General features: G+C 47.7%; 1 protein-coding gene across 4 annotated transcripts in view; it reads left to right on the top strand.

Moving 5' to 3' along the window:
- Nucleotides 1-25621, top strand: part of IGSF11 (immunoglobulin superfamily member 11) — a 110006-nt gene extending 84385 nt beyond the window's left edge. For all 4 annotated transcript variants that reach the window (XM_063351451.1, XM_063351468.1, XM_063351459.1 and 1 more), the window contains 6 exons: nt 18071-18234; nt 19449-19656; nt 20459-20614; nt 21592-21714; nt 21944-22094; nt 22791-25621. In XM_063351451.1, coding sequence (XP_063207521.1) covers nt 18071-18234; nt 19449-19656; nt 20459-20614; nt 21592-21714; nt 21944-22094; nt 22791-23241 — 1253 coding nt within the window. In that variant the 3' untranslated portion in view covers nt 23242-25621. The remainder of the gene's footprint in view (nt 1-18070; nt 18235-19448; nt 19657-20458; nt 20615-21591; nt 21715-21943; nt 22095-22790) is intronic.
- The last annotated feature ends 223 nt before the right edge of the window (nt 25622-25844 follow it).

The raw sequence follows: 25844 nt of genomic DNA, 5'->3' as shown, positions 1-25844 counted from the left end.
ACCACATACCCAAGCGGTACAAAGCGCTGATGTGGTGAGGGGACACTGCCCTGGTTCACAGCCAGGTAAATGGAGGCAGGGAGAGAGGCTGCGGTCAGATGTACTGCCCTGACTGCCGCTGAAGTAGATGGAGAGATCAGAGGCTGTCCCTGCTCCCCTTCCCCTGACAGAGGTTACCATCAGTTCAGGTTGCCAGCATGGCTGCTTGCATTCTTGCTCTTTAAGGTGGTCCTCTCAGCGTGACCTATGGTAGAAAAAAATTTGCTCTTACCCACTAATGAGGATCTTTTTGCCAGGGCTGTGTGGGAGAGCTATTACAGCAACAGTTACGCTGGCAGATCTGAGGGGGAGACAGTGGGATGAGGAGCGGGAGGGATGCTTATCTGCATCCCTGGGGGCAACCAGCCAGAGGAGAAGGTATGGCCTCAGCGAAAACGACTACCCCTCTTCTCCTGGCAAGTCCAAACTGCAGAGCGCAGGACTCAAACACACATACAGATTCTTCAGTGGTAGACGAGGCCTTGGGGCAGTAAGTTTTAGCCTTCTGACTTTAGGCTTGTTTATCTTAGCTGGTTTTTATCAAGTCCAAGAAGTAGCCTGCAACACCTGAAAGGTCTGCGCAGCAGAGGCTGGAAACCCCTCCTTCACCAGCCGAAACCATCTTTGTATTTATGTAAGTGTGTGCAGCAGCCTCTCCCTCTTGTCGTCATCTTTGAACAGGGGAGAGCTGGTCTGAGCACTCGCAGAAGGCAAAGAAACCAGGTCGGGTGAATACTGTCGAAGCAAACGCAGGCTTATTATTCAAACAGATGTTCATGAATATATTTGCCATACTTGCGGAGTCTTAATTGTAATCTGACTTGATGGCCACATGAGTTTAGAAGACTGAATTTATGGAAGGAGAGATGATCTGGGAGATGGACTTCCAAGCTGGGCTCTGGAGAGTGAGGGTTCACGTCTAGCTCTGCACGAGGGCTTATTGCTCCTTGCCTTCCCTGGGTCCCAGGGGTGCTCAGACCCTGCTGGGTGAGGAGGGCTGTTTGTGTGCCAGATTGCATTTCCATTCGTAATTGTTGCTTTCCTTACTTTCCTCTCTTGGCAAACATAGTGGAGATTTGCCATCATTTTTTCCTCCTGCCTGTCACTCCCGTGTCCCTGAGAAAAGGGTCTCCTCCACTCCTCTTCTGTTTTCTCAGCTTCCATGGGAAGCTGTCAAAACCTTTCTCGGTGTGGCCCCTCCTGCAAAACCAGGTCTCTGTGAAGTTTTGGTGATACGATGACTTCACTGCCTGGTGAACAAGAGGAGAATCTGGGAAAGAAGCCAAAGCGTGATTCTACTACAGTGATTATTATTATTGCCACTAGCAATTACGGCAGGAAAAGTTATGGTAAACAAGGGAGACATAAGTGCGATTTGTACACGTTTAATCTCTTCTGTGTGTTTTTTTTCTTTTTTTTTGTTTTCCTCCTTGATGACATGTACCGCTTTAAAGCTAGGGACAGATTTTAGCTAGCTAAATTTAAATTAGCTAGCTAATTTTAATTTGGCTAGATTTAAAGCTAGGTACTGCTTTTAAAGCTAGCCTCGGCTGGCGCGGTGGTTCATCTGACATGGACCCAGCTGGCTGCAGGTGAGGGCAGCCTCCTGGGGATGGTCTCAGGTGGAGGATTTGGAAGGAAACGAGCCTGCGAGTGCAGGAAACGGGGTAGGAGAGAGACTGCTTCATGATGGTTAGCCGCTAGCGTGAATGTGCTGAGGTGGCTGTTAAAAGCATTGTTGCTTAGAAAGAAAGTTTTACCCCTTACAGTAAACCATGTGGTACCACAGACTCTGGAGGTGGAAACCTCCTGCTCAGCCTGATGCAGCGTTGTAAGATTGCAGCTCCTAAGGGTGCAAATGGCTCCAAAAATACTTGTGAAAAACTGCAACACCTCTGCACATGCTGCCTGGTCCCTCAGTCCCCTCTTCCCAGGCAAATAAAAAAGAAGCACAAAAAAGTACGTAAAACTGAGGGCTGAGCCTCATGCCCTGTGTTTCTAAATGAGAAAATTTATAGCAAGGTGGCACAGGGCAGTTTGGGAACAATCCTTCATTCCAAGATGCAAAATATTTTGGTGAGTCCTCTGGAAAAGGTCCTCTGCTGCAGTGAGTTGTGGCAGCCTGGACCACGTCAGACACAGACAGTTCTTTCCTTGGGCCGGCGTCCCCCACATTACTTTGTTAAACTGGGTGTGTTTGCAGGCACCAGCAAGCTCAACACTGGGCCTGACCTGCAGAATTTGGTGTGAGTCCTCCCCAGCATTGCCAAGGGTGCCTTGGGATGAAGGTTGAGGCCGGTGATGGTTTTGGCACCTGTGCGTAGGATCTGGCTTCAAAAAGGCACAAGTGGACAGGCTGAGTCAATCTGTTACCTTGCACTACCACTAACCCCTGCTAAACCGGGGACTGTGGTTTGGAAGCATTCCACTTGCTCCTGCCGGCTCCAGGTTTGCTCTCTTAGGACCACAGAGTGAGTGGCAGTGCTCTGAAACAGGACCTGGAAACTCCCAGAGCCTTTCCTAGCTCTTGGGAACCACAACAAGGCTTCTCCGAGCTTAAAGGATAAACGGGGAGAGCAGAGAGTACCTGCTCTTGGCTTCAAGAGAGAGGGAAGAGTTTGGAGGGACTTCTTTATGCAGAGTAGCACTGATCTGAGCTTTTAATAATGCAATGGACTTGTAAGTGTTCCAAACTGTGAGATTTTTGAATGAATTTTTAATCCAGGGTTTAACATTAAAGATTAACATGGGTGTTTTGAATTTCTAAAAGGGAATTTACCCGCGAAAGGCTAAGACTTCCTTCAGTGGCTTCTTATGGGTTTGTTTTATTTTACTTTTTTTTTTTTTCTTCCCTTGGATACATTAAAGCAAAAAACAAAGGGAAAGGAAAACCCAGCATCCAGGCTGTGCTTGGGGAGTTTTCAACTTCTTGTTAAACCAGTGTCCCCCCAGTTGGGCTCTTTCATATTAATGCTGCTCCGTGTGCTGTTAGAGTTGGCAGGAGTGACAACATCTGTGTGAAAAAATGAGCCAGCTGTGCAGAAAAAAAATCTTTCTTAGTTCAGAGTAGTTGTGTACTTTGCTGCTTGGGCATAAGCAGCTCTTTGCATCTGTTATGGAGGGAAAATTTGCGAAGTGTTTTCCTGAGACTCTAACTCCAAAAGACAAGGGAAGCCTGTAGCAGCTTTATGTTTGCAAAAGTTAGCAGCTCCTGTAAAAGGGAATTTAGGACGTCAGGAGAAGGGAAGAAAAGAGGGCAAGCATAAAATCAGAACAGCACTGTGAGGCTTGGTGACCCAGGGTTAACTCTTAGGACTTGGCATCAAAAAAGAAGGTGGTAAGGAGGGAGGCGCGTTGTCATGTACAATAGCAGCAGCTGCTGCATTCACAAAAGCCTCTTTCCTGCATTTCAAGCATGTTATGACGATACTCTATGGGTTTTTTTTAAATGTCCTTAAGAGGTTTGGAGCATTTTGTGAGCATCTGACACTTCCTTGAGGGTGGTGCTGTGTGCCTCCCAGCCTGGAGCGCTTTGGGGCACGGCGTTTGCTCTCACAACCGTGTTGGCCTCCAACAGAGCTGAACATAGCGAACCTTCGTGGTTATTTTTTTCTCCTTGATAAGAAATGTGTGTGTTAATTTGAAATCAATACTAATACTTGGCACAGCGGTAGAGACTGTGATTAATAGGCAGAGCCAGAGCCATGAATCAGGTGCTGAAGTGCATTGACCTGCTGCGTGGTGTTTAGGTGAGTTATACCCTCTCTCCATCTTGGTTTTCCTCACTGCAAAATGGAGATTCTCTGCATTGCCCCAGTGCCTTACCTGCTAGCATATTTTAAAGCTACCAGTGCAACTTTCTGCACTTGAGTTTTTTTCAGCATGATGCTGGGTACCCAACTAGAGTGCAGGAGGGCTGGCACTGGCTGGAGGTGAGTATGCTCAGCATTTGTGAAAAAGTAGGCTCAATGGTCTTAGCTTGGACGCTTAGAGCTGCAGATGCCTCAATCCTGGGTACACTGTGAGCGGGGAAGGCCTCCCAGCATTAGGACGTGTTTCTTTTTCTGCCCTGTGCTGGCATGTACCCACACGTAAAAAGGGCACGCAGCAGACGGAGAGTAGATTTGCATTAATCTGGCTGTGCACAGAGGGCTGGAGCACCTCTGCTACAAGGACAGGCTGAGAGAGTTGGGGTTATTCAGCCTGGAGAAGAGAAGGCTCCAGGGAGACCTTATAGCGGCCTTCCAGTACCTAAAGGGGGCCTACAGGAGAGATGGGGAGGGACTCTTTACCAGGGACCATAGTGATAGGACAAGGGGTAATGCTTTTAAACTGAAAGAGGGGAGATTTAGATCAGATATTAGGAAGAAATTCTTTACTGTGAGGGTGGTGAGGAACTGGAACAGGTTGCCCAGAGAAGTTGTGGCTGCCCCATCCCTGGAAGTGTTCAAGGCCAGGCTGGATGGGCTTTGAGCAGCCTGGTCTAGTGGGAGGTGTCCCTGCCCATGGCAGGGGGTTGGAACTGGGTGATCTTTAAGGTCCCTTGCAACCTGAAGCATTCTATGATCCTATGATTATTGGTCCTGCTTCCACCATACAATGTAGGAATGATTAGCCCAAATGGCTGGAGAGCAGGGAATTGATTTATAGTCAGCAACACTCGCACTAAAGTGCGAAGATGGCGGGGAAGATGGAGAAGATGGCACTCCCTGAGGATGGAGCGAGTCTCATTCAGGGAATGGACAGCAAAGTGCTGAAATAGTTGTGTTCCTGTGCCTAAAGTGTAGAAATGTCTGTGCCTGACACTGGCCACTTGAGCAACATCAAGACCAAACTTCACATGGAAACACCAACAGCTCCTGAACTCTGGGTGTTGCCATGAGAAGCTTGGGCTGGAGCTGTCTGTAGCTAAAGTCAGTAACAAACTGGTCATCTGTCGGAGGGAAGTCCTTTCTCTCCTTTCACGTGACAGTGAGAGTCCAGATTTTTTAGTGGGTGGAACAAAAATCAGGGGAAATTTCCACTGGGAAAAGATACCGTTCCCATTTGTTGAAAGGCCATAGCGTATTGAGTATGTGTGTGCATATAACACTGTACTGTTACTGAATAAAATGATACAAAGCTAGAATTTATGTAATATCTAAATATATGGCAAAAGTCTAAATGGATTGAAATAAAGTGGTTTTACCGTATTGAACTGAAATGTACCAACATTACCATAATTAAATGGGAAAGTCAAAGCAATTCATTTTGTCTTCACTCACTGAACATGTCATCAAAGTTGATATTCTTACAACCTATTTTGATTTTAATGAAAACTCTTTTTTTCCCAGTGGAAAATTGTCCTTTTACAACCCCTTTCAGACAGCTCAACTCATAATCTGAAACATTCAATTACTGACCTGGCATTTGCCAGATCAGAAGACAAATTTGGGGTTTCCTTTCTTTTCAATTTAAATGAAAAAGAGCCTGCCTTTTTTGTTTCTTTTCTGTTTGTTTGTTTTTAATAATTTTAAATCCAAAGTAGGTTGGGATTAAGATAGTTCAAGATATGGAAGTCTAATGTCTTCGAACATCCCCACAAAAGCTAGTTTCAGTCTGACTGCTTTTGGAGACTGAAAGTTATGCTTTTATGCTTTTGTCAGGCTCGTTTTCAGCATCATGTATGAGACAGGGAAGTTTCACTGTGGTAGTGCATGTTCTCACTTAAAGGCTCTCTCTCATACCAGCAGGCCACAGGATTTTTGTTATCAAAATGGATGCAAATGTGATTAGACCTTTAAGCCCTGATTTGGCAAGATACTTAACCATGTGCTTAATTTTTAAACATCAAGTGTATTTACAATGACTTAAGTGCCTTTAGTGGAATTGCTAGGACATATCAAATCAGCCTGGGCATCAGTGTCTGGCCAAGAGGCTGTGGGCACTCTGCTGGTCATGCTCCAGCAGCGTAGGTGAAGTAGGACTCACAACCAAGTCACAGAGTAGGAAAATATTTAGGGGAGCTCAAAAGCACTGTGAACACTGAAGAATATCCACCAAACATCCTTTCACTTGTAAAGCTTGTGTATTCCACAGGATGAGAACATTTAATACATGAGACACAAAACTGGGGTGGTAAGCAGATAGTCAACTTGTTAGCATTGCCTCTGCCAAAAATTGTGGGCTGCTGGACAAGATCCTTTAAGAATCTGATACTCATCCTGGTGACAGTCCTTCCTGACTTCAAGGAGAATGGGATCAGTTATTAAATAAAATCTTTTTTTTTTTCTTAGAAATGGCTAATTTCTGTCTTTTCAAAGGTTGCTTTTATTTTAAATTATTTAGTTTTGTTTTGTTTTGCCTTAGGCACACCTTTGTTGAGGGACCAGCCCATCATAACCTGCCATGGGCCATCATAACCAACTATGGGGTGATGATGGTACTGAAATATCCTGGTAATGGGGGAAGGCAGGTAAGGTGGGTACCCTAGGAAGCATTGGGGGAGCTCCCCTGCATTTGGGTTGGAGATGTGGGGCCATCTCTTGGGGAGTTATTTCCTACCCCCAGATCCCACTGTTCGTGGTCCCCTGCACTTCCATAACCCCAATCCCAGCTCCCATGCTGCTACCGCACCCCTTCATTCCTCTCCTCCCACCTCTGAGTCTGCCTCCAGCCCCTCTCCAGCCTGATCCAGGTCTGGCCCAGCCTGGCCCAGCCTTCGCTCTCTCCTTTGCAGGTAAGCTTTCTCACATAGGATGTCCCAGCCCCATTGAGCCTTCATTGCTGACCCAAGCCCTAATGGTGGCCTCAGTGGCTTTGTGTCATATGTGCGCCCCTGCATGCATGGGTGGAGCCCATCAACATCTGGGTGGGTGGATGCATTGTGTTCCTGTGCCTTGCTGTCTCTTCATTTCTGGAAGATGCAGCAGCACCAGCCCTGAGGTTCCTGGAGGGCTCCCAGAGGATGTCAGTGGTGTCTGCAGGCAGGTAGCCATGCAGCAGCATGTCCCTGCATCTCACCCAGCCTATGCCTAACAGGGCAGGCACGGTCCCTTTTCTGTTCATCACCTTCTGCTCTTCCTCTTTTTTGGGGAGAATGGACAGAGCTCTTGCCGCTTTGGATGAAAGTAGTTGAACTGTAGGTTGGCGCTATTTGCACTGGAGTTAGACCTAATGATGGTTGTGTCAGGTGAAAAAGCTGCTCAGGTGTGAGTTTGCACTCTGTGTTGCAATGGCATTTTTTCTGTAATGAGGGCAGGAGGTGGAGGGATACGCGTTCTGCATATCTCTGGATGCATTCTGTGTTAAAGTGTTAAAAGTCTCTAATGAGCTGGTTCTCCTTCCCCCATCCCCACCTGTTTTCCCATGCAGCTGCACCCCACGCTCCTGCCTCTCCCCACCCACCCACAAATCCTATCATCCTGCCCACCCATTCATCCTGCCTTCCCCTGTGCCAGCTCCCCTTACTGGGCTTTAATCTTATTCCTTATGGGTTCTGTCCTTCCCACTCAATATACCATTGAACGTATTTAAACCTCGAGTTGTTTTCCCTTATTAAGCAGTTTATCACTATGTTGCGCTTTTTCTTTTTTTAACCAGGAGAGAAGGAAGAAATTTATTCTTTTGACCATAAATCATTTACAAAGCTGCTGGGCCGTTAATGTATTTTTTATGGCTCGGCAAACAGAAAATAGGAGTGAGTGTCTTAGTAGAGCTTTGCCGACCTGTTTTAATTTCAGCTTCCTAACCCTGACTCTCTGTTCCCCAGTCTTGGGAGCAGATGCATTTCTCTTGCAGAGGCACCAGTGGATACCTTCTCCCGAAGGAGGCCACTTTGCTGTGTCAGCAATGTCACGTGCTGTTGCCAGCACTTGGCACTGATCCGCAGCGCGACACATCTCTGCTGACTGGGCTGTGCTGGGAGAATATTAGTGATGAAATGGGATGGGCCAGGGAGAACTCGAGGCTATTTTTGCTTTAGGTCCTGGGAAGAGCTCTAATTAGACTCCTGCTCTGGGGTAAGCAAGTTACATACAGCTCTCACTCCATACGACGAAGCCTCATCCTGTACTTTGCATGTTGTGAGCTCAACTAGCCTCCGGTGTGGTTATGGATACCCACGGGGATGCTGGAGGATGGTTTCAGAGACAGTGACTGGCCATGGTGGCTCTTCCCAGATGTGAAGAGCTGGCTCCTGTGAGGTTTTCCAACCTGCTTCGGGAAAATGAAGCCAACCTATGCCTTCACTGCTCTCAGTCAACTCTGTGCCTTTTCCCTCTTTTAGGAAACACAGATACAAATCTTTGTTGTAAAAGGTACATTTTTCTTTCTGATGTGCTGTGACAAGCAGTGATATAATTAAAAGGAGGCATGTGGGAGGTTTATGTTGGCATCTGAGATGATTGGGAAAGTCTGCAGCTCTGAGCTGTTGTTGCAGGCTCTTTGCAAACTCAAGCTGAGCTTCCCACTTTAAATGTGCTTGCACGAACATTTGCTAAGCTTTCATTCCCAAGTCACTTCAGCTAAAGTAACTGGCCATGCTGATTTAAAATGTTCCCACCCCTAGACATTCAATACTGTTGGATGATGCTTCCGCTGAGGCAGTGGGCAGAACAGGACAGCGCGACTGCAATGCAGCTTTCCCCTTTCACAGCAAAGCAAGTTAGCCTGTCCTTACACCTTCCTCAGCAGGTTATGCTAATTAATGCCTGTCTGTGAGGTGGAGGCACAGCTTCCTTTCTGCTTTTGCTGTTTTTGGGACAATAACCTTGTGCTGAGCAACAAGGCAAGCAGCAGAGGATGACAACATCTTAAGTTACTGTAGCAGGCTTCCCCAGACCTGATCTATCACAGGACTAGGGGTGCAGAAGGAAGGTCTGTGTTTGCCAGCTTTTAGAAGACAAAGAATAGGGAGATGCCTTTCTGCGCCCAGCTAAGCTTTCACTTTCTTCCTTGCCTGTGCCTGTGATTTGGAAAATGGTGCTTCAAGCAGCTCTGGAGGACCTTAGGAGGGAAAGAACTCACTGGCACCCTGTTGCAAGGACACACACCACCCTTTTTGTACCTTGGCTATGCTGCCCCATTGTGGCCTTCAGCCATCTTCTGTAGACAGATTGCACGCTCCTGATTTGCCCACCTGAGCCTTGAGGGGATGAGTCATTGATGACTCCGATGCTGGGCACAGCCAGGAATGGGCAAAGTTAGCACCAAGTGGTCCCACAGAGTGGGCTGAATTAGGCTTACCCGCCCCTCCCCTCTTTCAGTTCAGGGGAGCAATGAGTGAGCACTTGAGTGAGTTCCTGATCCCCTCTGGGTCCCCTCTGGCATTGCTCAGCTGCTAAGGCAAAAAATTCCCCAACCTCAGTTGTGCAGCTGCTCCTTGAGTCCTCTGCAAATGCTGTGAATTCAAGGACTGCCAGCTTACATCACAGCAGTCTCTGTTTCCAGCCAATGCCGCATGCATCGGAGGGAAGCGTTAAACCTTCCATAATGTACCTAATTGTGCAACACTATACCATGGGCAGGGGATTAATGCATGCCCCAGAGCACAGCGATTGATTAGTTTTATCCTAGCTAATGTCATTGTAGATGCTATTTTTGTTCCTATCAATGTCCCTTCCTATATTTATAATCTTGCTATAATACAATGCAGTTGTTTTTTTATCGCTAACTTGAGTGCGTACTGCATTCAAGTTAGCGATAGGCTAACTTGAGATGCCTAGATGCAGCAGAGATGCAAAGCAACTATCCCAGCTAGAAGGAGCTGTGAAGAAGGTGGCTCTCCTGGCAGGTCCAGCCAGGCTGGATGGAGACACAGAAGAGAAGCTGGTACTGGGAGCACAGCAGGAGTCCAGAATTGGAAAGGACCATTTGGGTCATTGGGCCCCTGACCCTGCTATCACCAGGGCATCTGTAAACCCAATTTGGGTTCTTGTTGCAAATTTGTACATGTTAACAAGCTGCTCTAGCACCGTGTTATTCTCACAATTAAAAAACCTCTTTTGCATTTCAAGACTGTGACTAATTAAACACAAGCATTAAGATCTGTTGGAAGAGCACTGTTCACATTACACAGAGAGCTTAACATAATGTGATCCCGGCTACATGGAAAGCACAGCCCCTCTTGATTTCCCTAGCAGGTTTGAAAGCTCAGCAGCTCAGAAAATCAAACCCTTGAGGTCTAAACCTGAGCAAATGAGGATCTCACACTAATAGGGACCCTCTGAGGATACCTGGAGCTGACTGACTTGCTCAGCAGGACCCAGGGAGTCTGCGGCAGAAATGAGGATGGAATCAAATTCCTTCCTCAGCTGTTCAGCTGTCCCATGTGTTACGAGAGCCCTTTTCTACCTCTGCAAGAGCTAGCCCAGCTCCTCTGACAAGGACATGGGAGGGAACTGACACGATTCTTGAAGTATGTATAGCTGAAAGCTTTCTTGCCTTTTTTTGGTCTTAAAGTCCAGTTTTCATCCCCCCTACGGCTGCAGGTTGAGGAGGTCAGGGGCAGGGAGATGTGCTCCGTGTCATCTCAGTCAGACAGTTGTTTGAAATCCTCCTTCCAGCTGGCCTGCAGAGAAAGACCTATTTCTAAAAGGGAGGATGGCAGGGGTGGTAGTGACTGTTATTCACCAGGCCAACAGCTGAGGCCGGAGCAGAGTGGGTCAGCAGGAAGTTTCACTGTTATCTTTCTGTCTAGTTCAGATGAGGTTATAAATGATAAGGGGGGAAGGCTTGGTGTGATCAGCACAGATTTACAGGTAGCCAATGTCCCTGCTCAGCTGATGGAGTTATTGTCAAGAAATGCAGCAAGACTCAAGTTCAAGACCCTGACATTGTCTTTTCCCTCTGGATTAGTGTCTGCTAGCCCGCATATCCTACAGGGTGGGCAGCAATCCTGAGATTGCTCTTACTTTGGTAAAATATATCTATTTACTTGGGAGGCTCCATGCTGGAGGGATGACTAGATACCACCAATTGTGTCTGAATGATTTCTCCAGGGATAAAGGTGCTTAGAGGTTAGCTTGGCTTTTGACCTGCATTTAACAGAGAGAGTAACACTGAGGAAAACACTGAGAGTAGCCTGAGAGGAAAAGTTAACGTCACTGTAGGTTTAACACCTGTGTTACACAGATCTTTCTCTAAAACCAAGCTAGATGTGATAGTTTACCTGCTGTTTGCTCCAGTCTGTCCTGCAGAGCCAGCAAAGATAGGAAGGAAAGAGTTAGAAATTATTTTGCCTTATACGCTGTCGGGTTACTGTCAAATTGCTAGACCTGTGAGCCAGAAAGAACCAGCATGAGCCTTGTTTTGGAATATTGAGCCTATCCAAATAAAGGGAATGGGCTTACTCCCAATAAGTTCTGGTATCTGAGTTTGATGCAGCTGTTTCACGGAACAAAATGGCCAAACTCTGTTCAATTGCAACTTCTCTTTTTAGCTCTGAGCTATACATCTGCCCATCATTGTGATGGAAATAGTGAAGGATATGCAGAAAGAACTGGACAGGGCGAGGAGAAGAGACTAGGTTGGCAAATGTGATTTGCGTGGGTGGGTTGCAGAGAGGAAAAGGCAGGGGCTCAAAGGCATCACTGGTGACAGCTCTGTGTGTTACAAGAAAGCAGGGGCTGCTCACTACTGGACCCGACTGCTAAGCTGTGTTGCACAGTGGAGACATTGTCTGGGGCTTTAAAGACTAAATTAGGCAAACTTCCGTTGGAATTGGCTTAGGCAGTGTTGATTGTGTCTTGAGGAGGAGCTATGCTAGAAAATCTCTGTCCCTCTTTTCTCACAGAAGAATGACATTTTCTTGAGTGTCCTCAGTATGCCCCACAGGCTGTCTGAGAAGGCTCCCTGTAGCATCTGTAGCACCCATGGACCCACAAGCTGGGGCATGGAGGCAATCACTTTGGTTTCTGGACCAAAGTTTGCCTTCTCCTTGCTATGAGCTGGCAGAAGGGCTATAGTATGGTGGAGCCCTCCCTTCTTCTCATCAGTGCTCCCAGTATAATTGTTCCAAGGAGGTCTTTACAATGACAGTGGGAATTAACTCAGACTTGTGCTACTTTGGAGTGCTTGGTGATGCTGGTTCCACAAGCAGGATGGAGTCTACTGCATGCTGTCTCCAGACACTAGGCTGGGTAAATACTGCTTTTGGTTTGATGGCTTCTGAACTAGAAAGTGTCGCACACCTACAATGACAGAAAGATACTAGCCCCTGGTGAGAATGGGCAAGACCAGTATTCAGACAGCTTGTTGAGCAGCCTGTTTTGGGTGCTGCCATATCATGCTGGATAACTTTGGTGTTATCACTGCTTACAACTGCAAGTCAGGCTCCTTCAGGGGCTTTTGAACGATTGCTGCACTAGCAGGTCCTGTGGCAGAAGTATTCCCTGCATCTTGTTACTGTCTTCTCCAGCTGTGAGTCACTCCTTCCTGGGCTGCGGGTTTTGCTGCTGCTCAGTGTGATGAGTGGGCAATGTAACTCTTATCATTTGGGGTGGGAGACATTTCTCTTCTTTAGCACAGAAGGCAGGTCTGGTCCCAGACTCAGAGATGTGAGACAAGCCAACAGCACAGCAACTTGTGTTTTCCTTTCATCTCAGGAAAAAGACTGCTCTGCAGTTTCTCCCTTCGTTGCCTGCAGTCGCCAGATTGAACATCCTGTTCCTACTCTGTTCTTGAAACTTTTGAGTGACCTCATCTTTGCCTCTCTAACAAGGGACCCAAAATGTCATACTGCCAAAGGCATCTTCCCCAGCACATGGCAACAGGATTGCTAATTGCACTGGGTTGTGGGGAGCCATTCCCTGGGTTTTGGATGCAAGCTGATACAGCTTGATGCTTTATTCTCATTTCCCCCCCAGACACGCACATTTCTGCACGTTTTCCCTGGAGGTCTGGAGATGCAGAATGCATGCAGCTGTGGGTATTTTTTTATCCTTTCCACACCTCCCTCCCTTCTTTCTCCCATGGCCATTTACTTCTCTGGCTTGCCAGCACTGCAGAGTGAACCTGTACCCTGGCCTCTGCGCATGCAAAGTCATGCTAGCCCAGCCTCCCGCGCCATTGAGCATCAAGAGATTGCTGCTAGCAGGTGCCAAGTGCTGCTGACTTGCCAAGAGTTCTTGGGGGTACTTGCAAAGCGGAGTGTGTCCTCCGGAAGGTGAGGCAAGGCAGGTGCTTGACTTCCGTGGTATGAATGACCCTCCAAATAAACTTATATTTTTCTGTGGTCCTGGGAGATCAAAACTCCTAAGCTAAATACAGTGGGGAAGGACCCTCTCTGTGCACTGTGCTGCAACCCAGACAGTAATACCCAGATATTGTGCTGAGCATGGCTGCCTCTGAAAAACTTGGGGATTGGGGATGATGCAGCAGTAGAGGAGGATGTACCCTTAGCACAACTTCAATGGCGTGACCTCAGTGCTTCCTGAAGGCACAGCCTCTGAGGCCCTCGTGGTCTGTGACCATCTGTCATCATGGTCATATGGACTGGCAATTTGTGCATCAGCTGTTTGTGTTATAATCTGTCCTACTCCTATTGATGTGAAGTGACGGTGGTGGAAGTCCTCTTTTCACTCACGGGGTTATCAGCTGAGGTGATTTGATGGTCTTGATGGTGATCTCTGGCTGAGCGGTGTGGCAGTGAGCGGGAGCTGGGAACATTTTCGCTCAACTCAATGTGAGTCAAAGTGCTAAGACGTGCTCACGCCTTTCAGCTTTATTGCATCTGGTATATTTTGAAGCCTCTCAGGCTTGCAGCCCTTGTAGGGCAGCTAGCAAACCTGTTGCAGCATGTTCCTCTTCCTCACATCCAGCAGGGAGTCAAATGCTGGTTGCGGGACTGGGGCCTACGTGCTTGTGTCATGCTGTATGGGCTGTCTACATGGACTCCTTCATGGATGCAGGAGAGGGAGCTTAATGTGCTACTCGAAAAAGCAGTAGTGACCTATCAAAAATGAAATCAGAGTGATCTGTTGCCAGAATAATTACTTGGTCCTGGAAATATGAAGAAACTCTAAAAGAGCCTCTGTAGCCAAAACATCGTTCTGCTGGCTGGTTTCCTGATAGGGGACAAAAAAAAAAAATGGAGCCTCTGTTCTAATTAGTGATGGGAGCTTGCTGCATCAGGATCAAAGGAGAAAGCTGTTTGCAGAATCAAGCTAAGATCAAAGTGTCCTATGTACAGGAAGGGCCCATTCCTCTTTCTGCTGACAGTGGTGTACCCTGCTCTTCCTCCAGGCTGCTGCTTACAGGGATGCTTAATTACTGAGTAAGGAGGAGACTGCACATACAAGAGAGGGTGTAATGGCCATTGTAATCCAATTCTAAGAGATGATTTGGTGGTGATCGATTCTTGTTGTCTCTCACAAGTCATTAAGCTTCTCTGAATGCTTAGAAAAGGTCTGGATTGTGTACCTTTGCAAAAGGAGACCCTTTACAACATCCCTTCCTTGATTTTTTTTCTGTGTAATTTGACTTAGTAGACTGGGCTGTATGTGTGTGCATATATCTATATTTGCATTTATATCTACCCAAGGGAATTCAAGTCCTCATTCCTTAGGCTGCATTGAAAAATCCTTATCCCAATAGATATGCTAAATTTGAAATCTCTTCCTCCCTCTTTCCCCTGCCTCCCTTCTTTTGCATTAATGCAAAGCCACATTTTTGCAAGTCCTAATTTTGAAATGTTTAAACATGTATCATTTGGTTGAGTTTTCCTACTAGATTTCTTCCTTGGCATACAGTTTTAGAAGTGTATGTGTTTTTATGTGCATCCACCTGTGTTTTGGGCCATGAGTACTGGCGTGGAAGGATGCAGTGATGTAGATACTTGCATAGATGGGCAAGTGCATGTGTAAGCGTGTTACATTTTCTAGTAGTCTGAGAAATAAAGACGCTGTAGTTTCAGAAAAGGATTTGATCTTTGCTCTTTCAGCTGTCTCCCTGGGAGAGGAGTCACGTTGTAGTAATGCCCCCCTGGTGTTCTGTTAACACACCAGCCTACCTCCCTGTTTATGTTGTTGGAAAAGGACTTTGCCGCCTACATTTGCTCTCCTGTCTCCCCTGTCGCTTTGTTTAAGCTTACTTGTCAGAAGTGGTTGCGTATGTTTTCCCCAGCTGTAGCCCTGCAGGTGCCTCTTTGCTTAACAAAATGAGTCCTCGTCTTTAAAAGCCACCTGCCTTGTATGGATCCTGGGCCAAAGAGCAGCTGACAGGCCCTGGGATGCATGAGGCAAAGGCAAGTCTGAGGACCTTCCCCAGTGGTTTAAAAAGACAGAGAAAGGACAGCATCGTGGTGGTGGTGTGCTCATCCGGCATACCCGGGATCAAAGCACCTCCCCTTGGCAAGAGAAATGGATGGGGACCTCAGCTCTTCCTTAGTGCTTACCCTCACCCCAACCCCACCCCGGCCCCGCAATCAGAAACCACTCCATGGCATTAAAATTAAACGGGATGCTATGGTGCCTTGAAAGGGGGAGGAGATTATGAGGGCTGTGGGGTGCTGCAAGGAGAGACTGGGGCACAGGCAGAGCAAAGGGAATATTATGTGTTTTCTTTCCTTTTTTAAATTGTTCATAAGTGGATTGGGAAATTCTCAAATGTATTCAAAATTATTTTTACAGTAAGGAAATTATGCATGTTCTATTTTAGTGTTTTTGTTATTCTGCAGGATGTTTGCAATCAACTAATAGTAAATATTAGGAGGAGCAAGAGGGTCGTTAGGTATCAAAATCACATCATCTTGATGACTGAGTGATTGATGTAACTAACCCTGCAATGCAAACCGTAAACTCTAACTTTTCCAGTAAATTTGTTATTAGTGTATTAGTGAATACTCATAGGTAAGTGAATGACAAGAATTTGAAGGGGGAGTGGGGGTGGTTCATGGAGGGGATAAGGGATGGAGCTGGAGAACACATGTTGGTATTCCAAATCACATGAGTAGTTGGCTTTCTTCTCCTGGAGTGCATCTCATTAAATCTATGCTGAACATGGCAGAAGAGCTTTCTGCACCATGTTGGAGAAAGAGGTTAATCCAGTAAATGTCCAAATTACTGTGACTCCCTGCACTCTGTTTAGCACATGGATGATGCTAGACTGGCTAAGCAGTCATGGCAAGGTAGCCTTCAAATTTAGGCCTGCAGAAAAGACGATCCCTTGTCAGGGTCATATTCAGTAAGAAACATCTCCGAAGTTGACATGGATCACTTCTGGTTTTTGGGCTACTGCCACTGCCTGGTCAGCCATAAGCAAATGAGGAGTCCTAAACCATTCCCAGTCTGTCAACCACAGACACAACTGGAAGGCAGATTCCTTGAAATAAAGGTGATGCTTATTACTGGCTCTTCAAATTATTTACTTCCACTTGCTGCTAACAGCCCTGCATAGGAGATTGATGGATTAAACTTTCACCAGCTGTTCCTCATGCAGGCACCTAATTGTCTGAGATGTTAGCACCAAGATGAACTCTTTTTCCCTAGGAATTTCCAAAATGCTCCATATTTTTAAATATGTTCCAACCTGTGAGGAATGTCAGACTTGGGTTTTTTTTCTGCAAAGTAAGAAGCTCATGAATTTCACCTGGAGAGATTAAAATGGCATTTTGTCTGGCTCTGTTCTGAAGTACTTCTCAGCCTCCCTGAACTACCTGGGGCTTTGGAGGTGGGAGATATTGAGGAGGGAACAGAAGTCCAGAGGAGGTTGCTGAGGATTTGCAGGGTCCTGGAATATTGCATCTCCAGAGCAGTCAGTCCAAACCCAGGCTGTTCAGGTGCTAGAAACTTCGGATCTGCAGCATCTGAAGCTCAGCGCTTCCAGGCTCTGAACGCCTCATCTCTCCATTAGGTAGGCTGGGAAGGATCCCAGCAGACAAGTGTGCAAAAGACCACTCACCTTTTTCTCGGAAATTAGCCCGTTCTATTTCTTTGTAGTTCAGCTAGAAACCTATTCTCATGGAGCATTTCACCTTCAGCAAACTATTGTCTCTTGGCAGAAAATAGAAAGTTTGCTGGCAGCCCTTCCTGGAGTCGCAAGAGCACTGGACAGTCCCCAGACTACACCTGGGTGCTAGCAATATTCTGATACTGCCTTGGAGATTGAAAACTCCTTGCCGTCTCTTCCAGCAACCTCCCACATGCACTGAACAAGAAGATAGTGAGCTGTCATATAGAGAGATGTTTTTGGTAGACAATATTTTTATTTTGTAGGGAAAAATTATTTAAAGAATTTTAGTGCTACTCAAAACAGTGGAGGTGACTCCTTGGTTAGTTTCATTTGACAAGATGTTGGCAGTAGGAATGGAGATATTTCCCTGTGTGACTTGCAGTTTAAAAACTGCAGCCTTGAGCTGCTGCACTGGGAAGCTGGGGCTTATCAGGCTTTCAGCCCTGTCCAGCCTGTGTGGAATGCAAAGAAGAGATGGTGGAAATGCTGCAAAACAAATGAGCTTTGATGAGATCCTCCGTTATCAGTAGTCTTTTTTCACCAGCTAGATAGAAATACTTGGACTGGAAAGATTAATTAAAATTAGCACTAAAATGTTTCTGCTCATACTGGACTTTATGAAGGGTAGAAGTGGGCAGAGAACTGTGTTTCTTCTTTAGTGATACATGTTCTCTCTTCTTAACCCTTGGTGAAGACTTCTAGAATGCAGTTTCCATTTCTGTTTTAGTAATGTTGGGTATCATTAAGATTGATGGGTTTGAAAACATACTTCATTATCTCTTAGGCACAGCTTAGCTGCTTTTACGGCTCCTTCCCCATCGCCAAAACAAAACCTGTTGTTTTCAGAGGCTCTGAAACTAGAGTGCTCTCACTTAAAAGGGCTGCCTATCTGCATTTGCCTGTGAAAAAGATCTGCAAGAGAGTGGCATGATCTGTTGAGGCAGGAATATAATTATTTTTAGCTTGAAGTAATTGGTAAGGGACAGTTTTGTACCAACAGGATGCTGCTGTCATGACCTGCACGTGTATGGGACCACATGGAATGCTTGAACTAGGTGTCCTTCTCTTGAAATGCTTGAACTGGGTGTACTTCTCATTCCAGGTCTGGTGCATCCCCTGGAGGTGTCAGTCAGTTCAGGGAGTATCCAGGTTGCCCGAGGCCAGACAGCAGTATTGCCCTGCACCTTCACCACTAACGCTGCTCTCACTAACCTTAATGTCATCTGGATGGTCATTCCTCTTTCTAACGCCAACCAGCCTCAACAGGTAGGTCCTTTTTCACTGGAGCATGCATTTCTTTGGGGATTTCCTTTTCCTCACCCTCTTCACATTGATCTGGATGTAGTCCCTTTGCAATGATGAGTCTCCTGTTGTTCCAGAACGTTCCCTTCATTGTTGAACATGCCCTCTGGATCTTACATGAATCTGATTTCTTCAATGCTTTGTTAACTGATGAGAATTGTGTCCGTGGCTGGATGTGCAATTGGGGCAGGTGTACATGACACTGTATGGCTGCCCTGGATCTCTAGTGTTTTGTGTGTTCAAAAGAGCACAGGAGGTGTAATCCAGTTTTTGGCGCTCTGGATATGGGATTTGGAGGATCTGGGAGCAGCTGCAGGCTTAAACCTGTGAAATCTATATAAAATGTGCCCAGAACACATGGCTTCTCATAGGCTCATCTCGCCTTTTACTTCCCCTCTTACTTTTCCACTGTCTGTTGCTTATGCAAGTCTGTTCTTATGAACGCTAGCAAGTGAGAGTCTATTGTGGTGGGCACAAGAATCTTAACCTGAGATCTGCTGGCCTGGTTTTTGCCCACGTATTCTGACAGCAGAATAATGCCATTGCTCCAAAGTGCATCTGTCTTGGGTCACACTGCCCCCATCACATTTGGTATTCAGTTGTGAGAACCTGCACTGAAGAGTACTTGTTCCTCAGGGACTTGGTCTGAGTACAAAGTGCTATATAAGCCATCTGATTGCTGTAGGCTGTGCAGGTTCAAGAGTTGCATTGCCTGTCATTCAGTTCATCCCAATGGTCTTCAGTAAGCAGTGTCAAATCATGGCAGGATCTTACTGGATGAGACTCAAAGTGATACTGCCCACTCGGAGGATGCTCTCCAGTAAAGTACTCACTGACCTGCACACAGTTTCTGCTTTTTTAGATGGGCAGTGGCTATTATATGAAGCAGGCTGGTATTGCCAATTCAGCTATGCCAGAAGACTTGGGTATCTATCAAGTCTGTTAACTCTGTGAACATCTTTATTGACATAAGTCAGGCTGTAGACGCTGTTCCTGTTTTAGAGAAAACACCTCTGCTAGGATGGGTCTGCCTGGGACAGCTGTATATTGAGGTTTAGTTATTTAGAGATGCTTTAGGAACTGGTCCTTTCATCTTTGGAAGCCCATGTTTTGCTTGCTGTTCTTCCTCCTTGCTCAGCTCCTGCAGAGTGTTATTTGAGCCTTCCTTTCTTTTCCAGGTTATCCTCTACCAAGGGGGTCAGATCTTTGGTGGTGCACCTCAGTTCTATGGGCGAGTGGGGTTTGCTGTGACAATGCCAACCACCAGTGCCTCCATCTTCATCAACAACACTCAGCTATCGGATACTGGCACATACCAGTGTTTGGTCAACAATCTTCCTGACAGAGGTGTCAGGAATATTGGAGTCATTGGACTTACTGTCCTGGGTGTGTATATTGGGATTATGGGGGAGAGGGGAGGAACAGGGACATGGGGATCTTTTGCATGATAGTGCATCATGGCAGAGCAATACGGTAGTGTATGGTAGTGTATTGGAGCCTATGGACATCCTCTGATGAGGGATGGGCTGCCCCGTGGGTATTATGGGAGTTTGTAGGCACATAGCCTCATATGCAGGTAGCATATAATGGAGTTTTAAAATATGGTGGAGAGAAAGCTTTTGTGGCAGCATTGTGATGTGCATGCAAAGAAGCATGAATAAAGTACAAGGGCATCCCAGAGAGCTGAAGGGACCATAAGAGTTTTGTGCATAGCAACAAGAGAGAAGAATGACTTTAGATCTTTGCTTCCTTTTCATGAAATCAATTAGTACTGTGTGCTCCCTAGGATTTTAAGTACTCCAGAGTGTGTAACGTTATAGGGATACGGAAAAAAAAAAAACCCAAACACAGCAAATTCTGTCTGCAGGTCTATTGGCTCTCACCACCTTTGCTGTCTCAAAGACAGAAATGTTCACTTTCTTTTTCTCTAGGGAGGGATCTAAGGGATCTGGGTACTGTGAAAGTCAGCAGTAGTCTGTAACCTTGATGGGCTGGTGGGTCAGGAATCTTTGTGAATTGTCACCCCCCAAACCTTAATGGGTTCTTGTCTGCTTCCTCCCTTTTGTCCCCTTGTCAGCTCATGCCAGTGTCCTTGCTTTCCCCAACAGCACATGTCCAGAAAGAGCTTGCACTCCACTGTTTGGTCATATTTCCTGATCTGCTGTCACCTTCCCCTCTTCTCTCGCAGTTCCTCCTTCTGCCCCGCTTTGCAGAATCCAGGGGTCCCTGGACGTGGGCAGCGATATCACACTGACCTGCAGCTCGGAAGAAGGCATCCCCCGGCCAACATACCTCTGGGAGAAACTGGACAATGTTCCCAAGTTGCCCCCAACTGCCACACAAGGTGCTCGTTCTGTTGATTATCCTCTTACTTCCCAGGTAACAGCCTGGGCTTTCCTTTGTCTGAGCCACCAGAGGTGGCATGTCTTGCTGAGTGTCTGCCACCACTTGCATGGTCACTTTATTGGAACGAAGATTCCTAGAGCCCATGGTGTACTAGGTACCCTCCAGTGGCCACCTAAATTTTCATGGTTTTTTTGGTACAGAAACATGTTGCCCATTGAAGAACACGGGTCTGTTTGAATGGAAGAGGGAGAACATATTTGCCAGATGTTGGCACATGGCTGGAGATTTCAGCTGCCAACTCACCTGGGTTTTAAACCAAATGAAAGGCTCATAGATTGGAAACTGGGAGAAGGGAGGTAGAATCACCCCAGGAAAATACTGCAAGGTTCTCAAACTGAGGTCACTGTTCTCCAATAAGTTACTGCCAGAGCTGCCTTTTAGATGCGTGTAAAAGCAAGGCTCTGATCAGACTGGGTATGCCCAACCCTGAGTTCCAGCCATAAGATTTCTTAGCCTAGGTGTCCTGACCAAGTAGTGATAACTGTACTTTTGCCCTTTATCTTGCTGCCTTTTAGTTTTACATAATTCGGAAATGAGGAAAATTGTCAGAGCAGGGGGTGGAGAGCCCAGGGATGGGAGAGCAGGGGTTCTGCAGGTCAGGATTGAATTTAGCGGGTAGATCTGGCTATAACACCTCTCTTCTTTCCTCCCTTTTCTCACACAATGCTGAGATTCCCAAGCTTTCATTTGCAGAAATTAATCTATAAGAAGAAAAAGAAACATATAGTGTAATCTCCTTAAGACCTAATCTTGTAGGTGTGTGTGCGTGCAAAATGCTTCCCTCTCAAGGTTATTTCCTAATTTATTTCTCTCTTAAGAGAGTCTCACCAAAATTCTCTATTTGTTGGCTTTGCCTTTTCATGGTTTTCCTCAAGAGGGGGGAGGGATTTAAATCCTTCTTTTCTCTCTGACTAGACCAAGTCCAGGGCACTGTCACTCTCCGAAATATCAGCACTGTGTCCTCAGGTCTTTACCAATGTGTGGCTTCAAATGCCATTGGAACCAGCACTTGCCTTCTGGACCTGCAAGTCATTGCGCGTAAGTATTTTGCCAAGAGAGGCTTGGCCACCTGCTTCTGTCTTGTGACAGTTAAGTGTGTAACCATGTTTGCTGTGAGCCACATGTGCCTCTCTATCAGAAGATCGTTGTGCCCTGGAATGGGGATGTTGTCTTTCCCCCTCCTAAGCCATGGTAGCTTCAAATGCTTATGGACAGCCACAGCTCAGCCCTGATTTCTTCTCCATTCTCTGTTCAATTGTCCCCACAGCCCACCCCCGGAGTATCGGCCTGATTGCAGGAGCAGTGGCCACAGGTGCCGTTGTGCTTGTTGTTTGCATTGTGTTGGTGGCTGTGGCACTGTTTTACTGGAAAAATAAACACAAAGAAGAAGAAGAGGAGGAGATTCCCAATGAGATAAGGTAAGCGTAGGGGAAAGCTGGTGGCAGGGGACCTCTGATTGCCCAGCAAAAGCAGCGGCTGGCAGGAAGGCAATCAGAAATCTCACTCTTGCTAATTCTGGTTGTGTTCCCCTGGGCCAGGGGAAGATGTCCACATATGTCCAAAAAATGGAGGGAGCAAATGAAGAACGGTAACGACAGATTTTGTTTTCAGTATTGCCTTTATTGAGAGCTTTGACTTGGTGTTGTTAGCTCTGTAGAAGAGTGGCATGATGGGGACCCTGACCCATGATACCAGACAGTGACGGCTGAAAAGCTCTAGAAATACAACTGTGATCTTCTCTGCTGTTACAGCCACAGTATTTCCCTCTGGTAGCTTCCTGCATGTGCCCTGAGGATCAGCTTTGTTGGTTGTACAGTCATACTGACTGCCTGCAAAGTACCAGTGGCTGTGACAACCACTGGTTTTGCCCCCCTAGACAATGAGAGTGGGTCGTTTGCCTCAGTCGTAGGCACACGGAGCAAATAATGTGCACAGAGGTGGGTCCTGCAAAGAGAGAGGAACAAAGAGCCAAGTAGCAATGCTGGTTCACGTTGGTGCTGTCCTTCACCTTGAATCGATGGCGTTGACCCCAGCAGGGGGTGGCAGGGGGGAATGGTGGTGTTGGGCAAGTGGGACAGCATCCTCCATGTGCCCTCACACACTCTCCTTCCCAGGGAGGATGACCTGCCGCCCAAATGCTCCTCCGCTGCAAAGACATTCCATGCCGACGCGTCCTCGTCAGAGAACGACACCCTCACCTCCTCCAACACCTACAACAGCCGCTACTGGAATGACCCCAAAGCCAACCATGCCACAGACTCCTTCACCCGCTTCAGCAACAGCAACGATGCCCACCAGCCCCCCTTCTCCCGTTCAGGGAGCACAAGCACCCGCCCTGTCTATGCCAATGGTGGCCACCCGTCCCCGGCTCCCCCTAAGACGCTGGTGGTGACGGCCAGCACAGCGCCGTCCCCTCAGGAGGTGATCCGGAGCAATGGCTCAGTCAGCAGGAAACCACGGCCGCCGCACACCCGCTCCTATGCCGTCAGCCAGGCCACGCTGGAGCGGATCGGGGCTGTCCCTGTCATGGTGCCTGCCCAGAGCCGGGCTGGCTCCCTTGTGTAGGGCCGTGCTGGCAGCCAAGAGCCGAGCAAAGGGCCTCTTGTACCCCTTGGGGCGAAGAGACCCTACTCCTTCCTGAAAGGTGGCGAGGCGGCGGGGGGACACACACTCACCTCTCCCCCCTGCCCTGCCCTCCCAAGGCTGCTGCCAGACAGGGGAACAGCCCTGGCCATGCCGCATACCCCTGGCTGTTGGGGCTCCTTGTGCCGGTGGACGCCGCAGATGTGCCAAGGCCGGAGGAGCAGGGAGGTGGGGACATGCTCCCCGGCTGCTGAGCCCCGGACGGGACGTGCACCCAGCCCTGACCTCGGGGGGACTTTTGCTTTTGTTTCCCGTTGGTTTTGTTTGGGATTGATTCCATCCATTTGGGTCTTTCAGGGAGGTTTGGGGAGATATATATATATTAATTTTTTTTCCGTTGTTGTTGCTGTTTTATTTCCAAGAGGACGACAGCCTGCGTTGGGGCAGGGAGGGCTAAGCAGGGAGGAGTGCTGAGGCAGGGTGTGCCTCAGCGTGGCGGCCCTGGCCCCCTCCCCACAGCCCTGGCCCCGCTGCCGGACAAGGGAGGGTGTGTGGGTGTGAGGAGGCACGGGCCAGGCTGGAGCGGAGTGATGGAGGCACAGCCACCAGCCCGGCCAAGGGGGCGGCTGGGCAAGGGCGCGGACTGGGGAGTGTTTGTCTTTGGTTTTTGCTGTTCTTCCCCCATCCCAACACGCACACAAACACACAGACACACACAGGTTCTCCTCAGACTGGGGTTTTTTCCTGCACTAGCTCAGTACGCTGCCTGCTTGTGGCTGTGGAGGGCGCAGCTGTCTGAGCATCTTTTCCTCAGACACTCCATGGAGGACGAGGGTGCGTCACTGCTGTCGCTGCTGCTGCTGTAGGGCTCATGGCTTTTTTTTACTTCAGGCGTTGCCGGGTTTATTCAGGAGGCAGAGAGGAGCAGTGTGGCATGGCAGAGAAGCAGGCAGGTCCAGAGGCGTCTGCTGCCCATGGGCTGCTCTGGTTTGGGGCAAGCGGCTTCAAACCCCACAGCTTTGGTGTTTGCATGGTGGGTTTTCCTCATGGGGCTGTCCATGTCTGGCCGGCATGTCAGGGCACATGTTGTGCTTGGGTCCCTCACAGGGAGGCATCGCAGTTTTCATTCCTGCTCTCCCACGCACAGAGACTTTCCAAACGCTGAGGCTGGCAGGATTCATTTCCAAATCCCTTTCCTTAGAAAGAGTGAAAGCAGGGGCTTAATGGAGGGGGTAACCCTGTGGAAGCCCATATGCTATCTCTCTGCCTCCTCTACTTCCCACAATGTCCTGGGGCTGGGTACTGGTGGCATCTGCCAGTGGCTCTGCCATCTCCTCGCAGCCAGGGAGGTGGTTGTGCCTGGCACCTATCCTTTTTCTATAGCAACTAAATAGCCTTAATCAAAGCCAAGAGTTGAAACTGCTCAAGGAACCTGGTGCCATTTGGAGGGCTGGACTGAGGGCTGGTACTCACCCTTCTAGAGAGCACTGGCTCGAAGGGGCCATGCCTGGATGGGTATCTCAGCCCTCCTGCATAAAAACAACCCTTGCACACGTAAAGGCAGTGGTCACCTCCAAAAGCACCAGAGCCCTCCCAGGTCCGCTTTTGGAAAAACAATGTAGGGAGTCACAGGTGACTTTCCGTAGCTTTCACTTTGGTAAAAGGGTCTGTTTAAACCAACAGACTCTTCCTCATCCCCACTTTCCTTGTTCCGGCACGGCTTTACTTTCTCTAGCGGTGCGCAAGTCTTGGGCAGGGCCTTCTGCCTGAGCGGTACCTTTCAAATGCAAGCACATACTCTGAGGAAGAGGGAGGAGAGGTGAGGGCTGGGTTCCCACGTGGACACACTGGCTTTTCGGGAGGTTGGGGGCTCCCAGGCAGCACTAGGTTTGAAGCTTGGCTGAGATTTTGTGCCTTCTTTGCTTAAATTGAAAAAAAAGAAGAAAAAACAAAAGAGAAAAACAAATCCAACCGTCCTTTCTTTCCCCCTCCTACACAACTCCATCCAGAATGGGTGCAAAGCCCCATGGTGGTGCAGGCAGGTGGCTGCTCTGTGAGTCTGTGCACACACGTTTCACCGGAGCAGTCCTCTTTCCCGCCTGTCTGCTCACTTTGCTACTGGGTGGTAGGATTGACAGGGGGAAGAAGAGTGGCTTTAGAAACCCTAATGTGGAAGGAAAAGAAAAAAGCAATCAAAGAAAAGCCCAGACACGTTTTCTCTGCTTTTGTAACAACCCCTGTGTGACATTTACAGGAACACTGCCCTCAGCAGGCCCTCTCCTCTACTGGGAAAGCTCTTCTGGTTCCTACCCTCCATGAGACTGTTTGCTCCTCTTTCTTTGTTCTTTCTAATTGTCTAAAATTCAATAAAACTTTATTCATATAAAAAAAGGACTTCTTACTGCCTGCTGCTGCTTTCTTCCCCTCCCTTGCCTAATTCTGTAACTATAATGAATTTGGCCATTAATACTCATCCTTGGTATGACTGGCAATAAGCAGCGACCGTGCAACCAGGACCTGCACGTTATTAGGCCAGCCAGCTTGGTAGTGAACCCTGGTACTATAGCCTTGTTTTTCTCATTCAT

Source organism: Chroicocephalus ridibundus, chromosome 1 (assembly GCF_963924245.1).
Source record: "Chroicocephalus ridibundus chromosome 1, bChrRid1.1, whole genome shotgun sequence".
NCBI lineage: Eukaryota > Metazoa > Chordata > Aves > Charadriiformes > Laridae > Chroicocephalus > Chroicocephalus ridibundus.
Note: the sequence above shows the minus strand (reverse complement) of the source record. Positions and strands in the feature narration are given on the sequence as shown.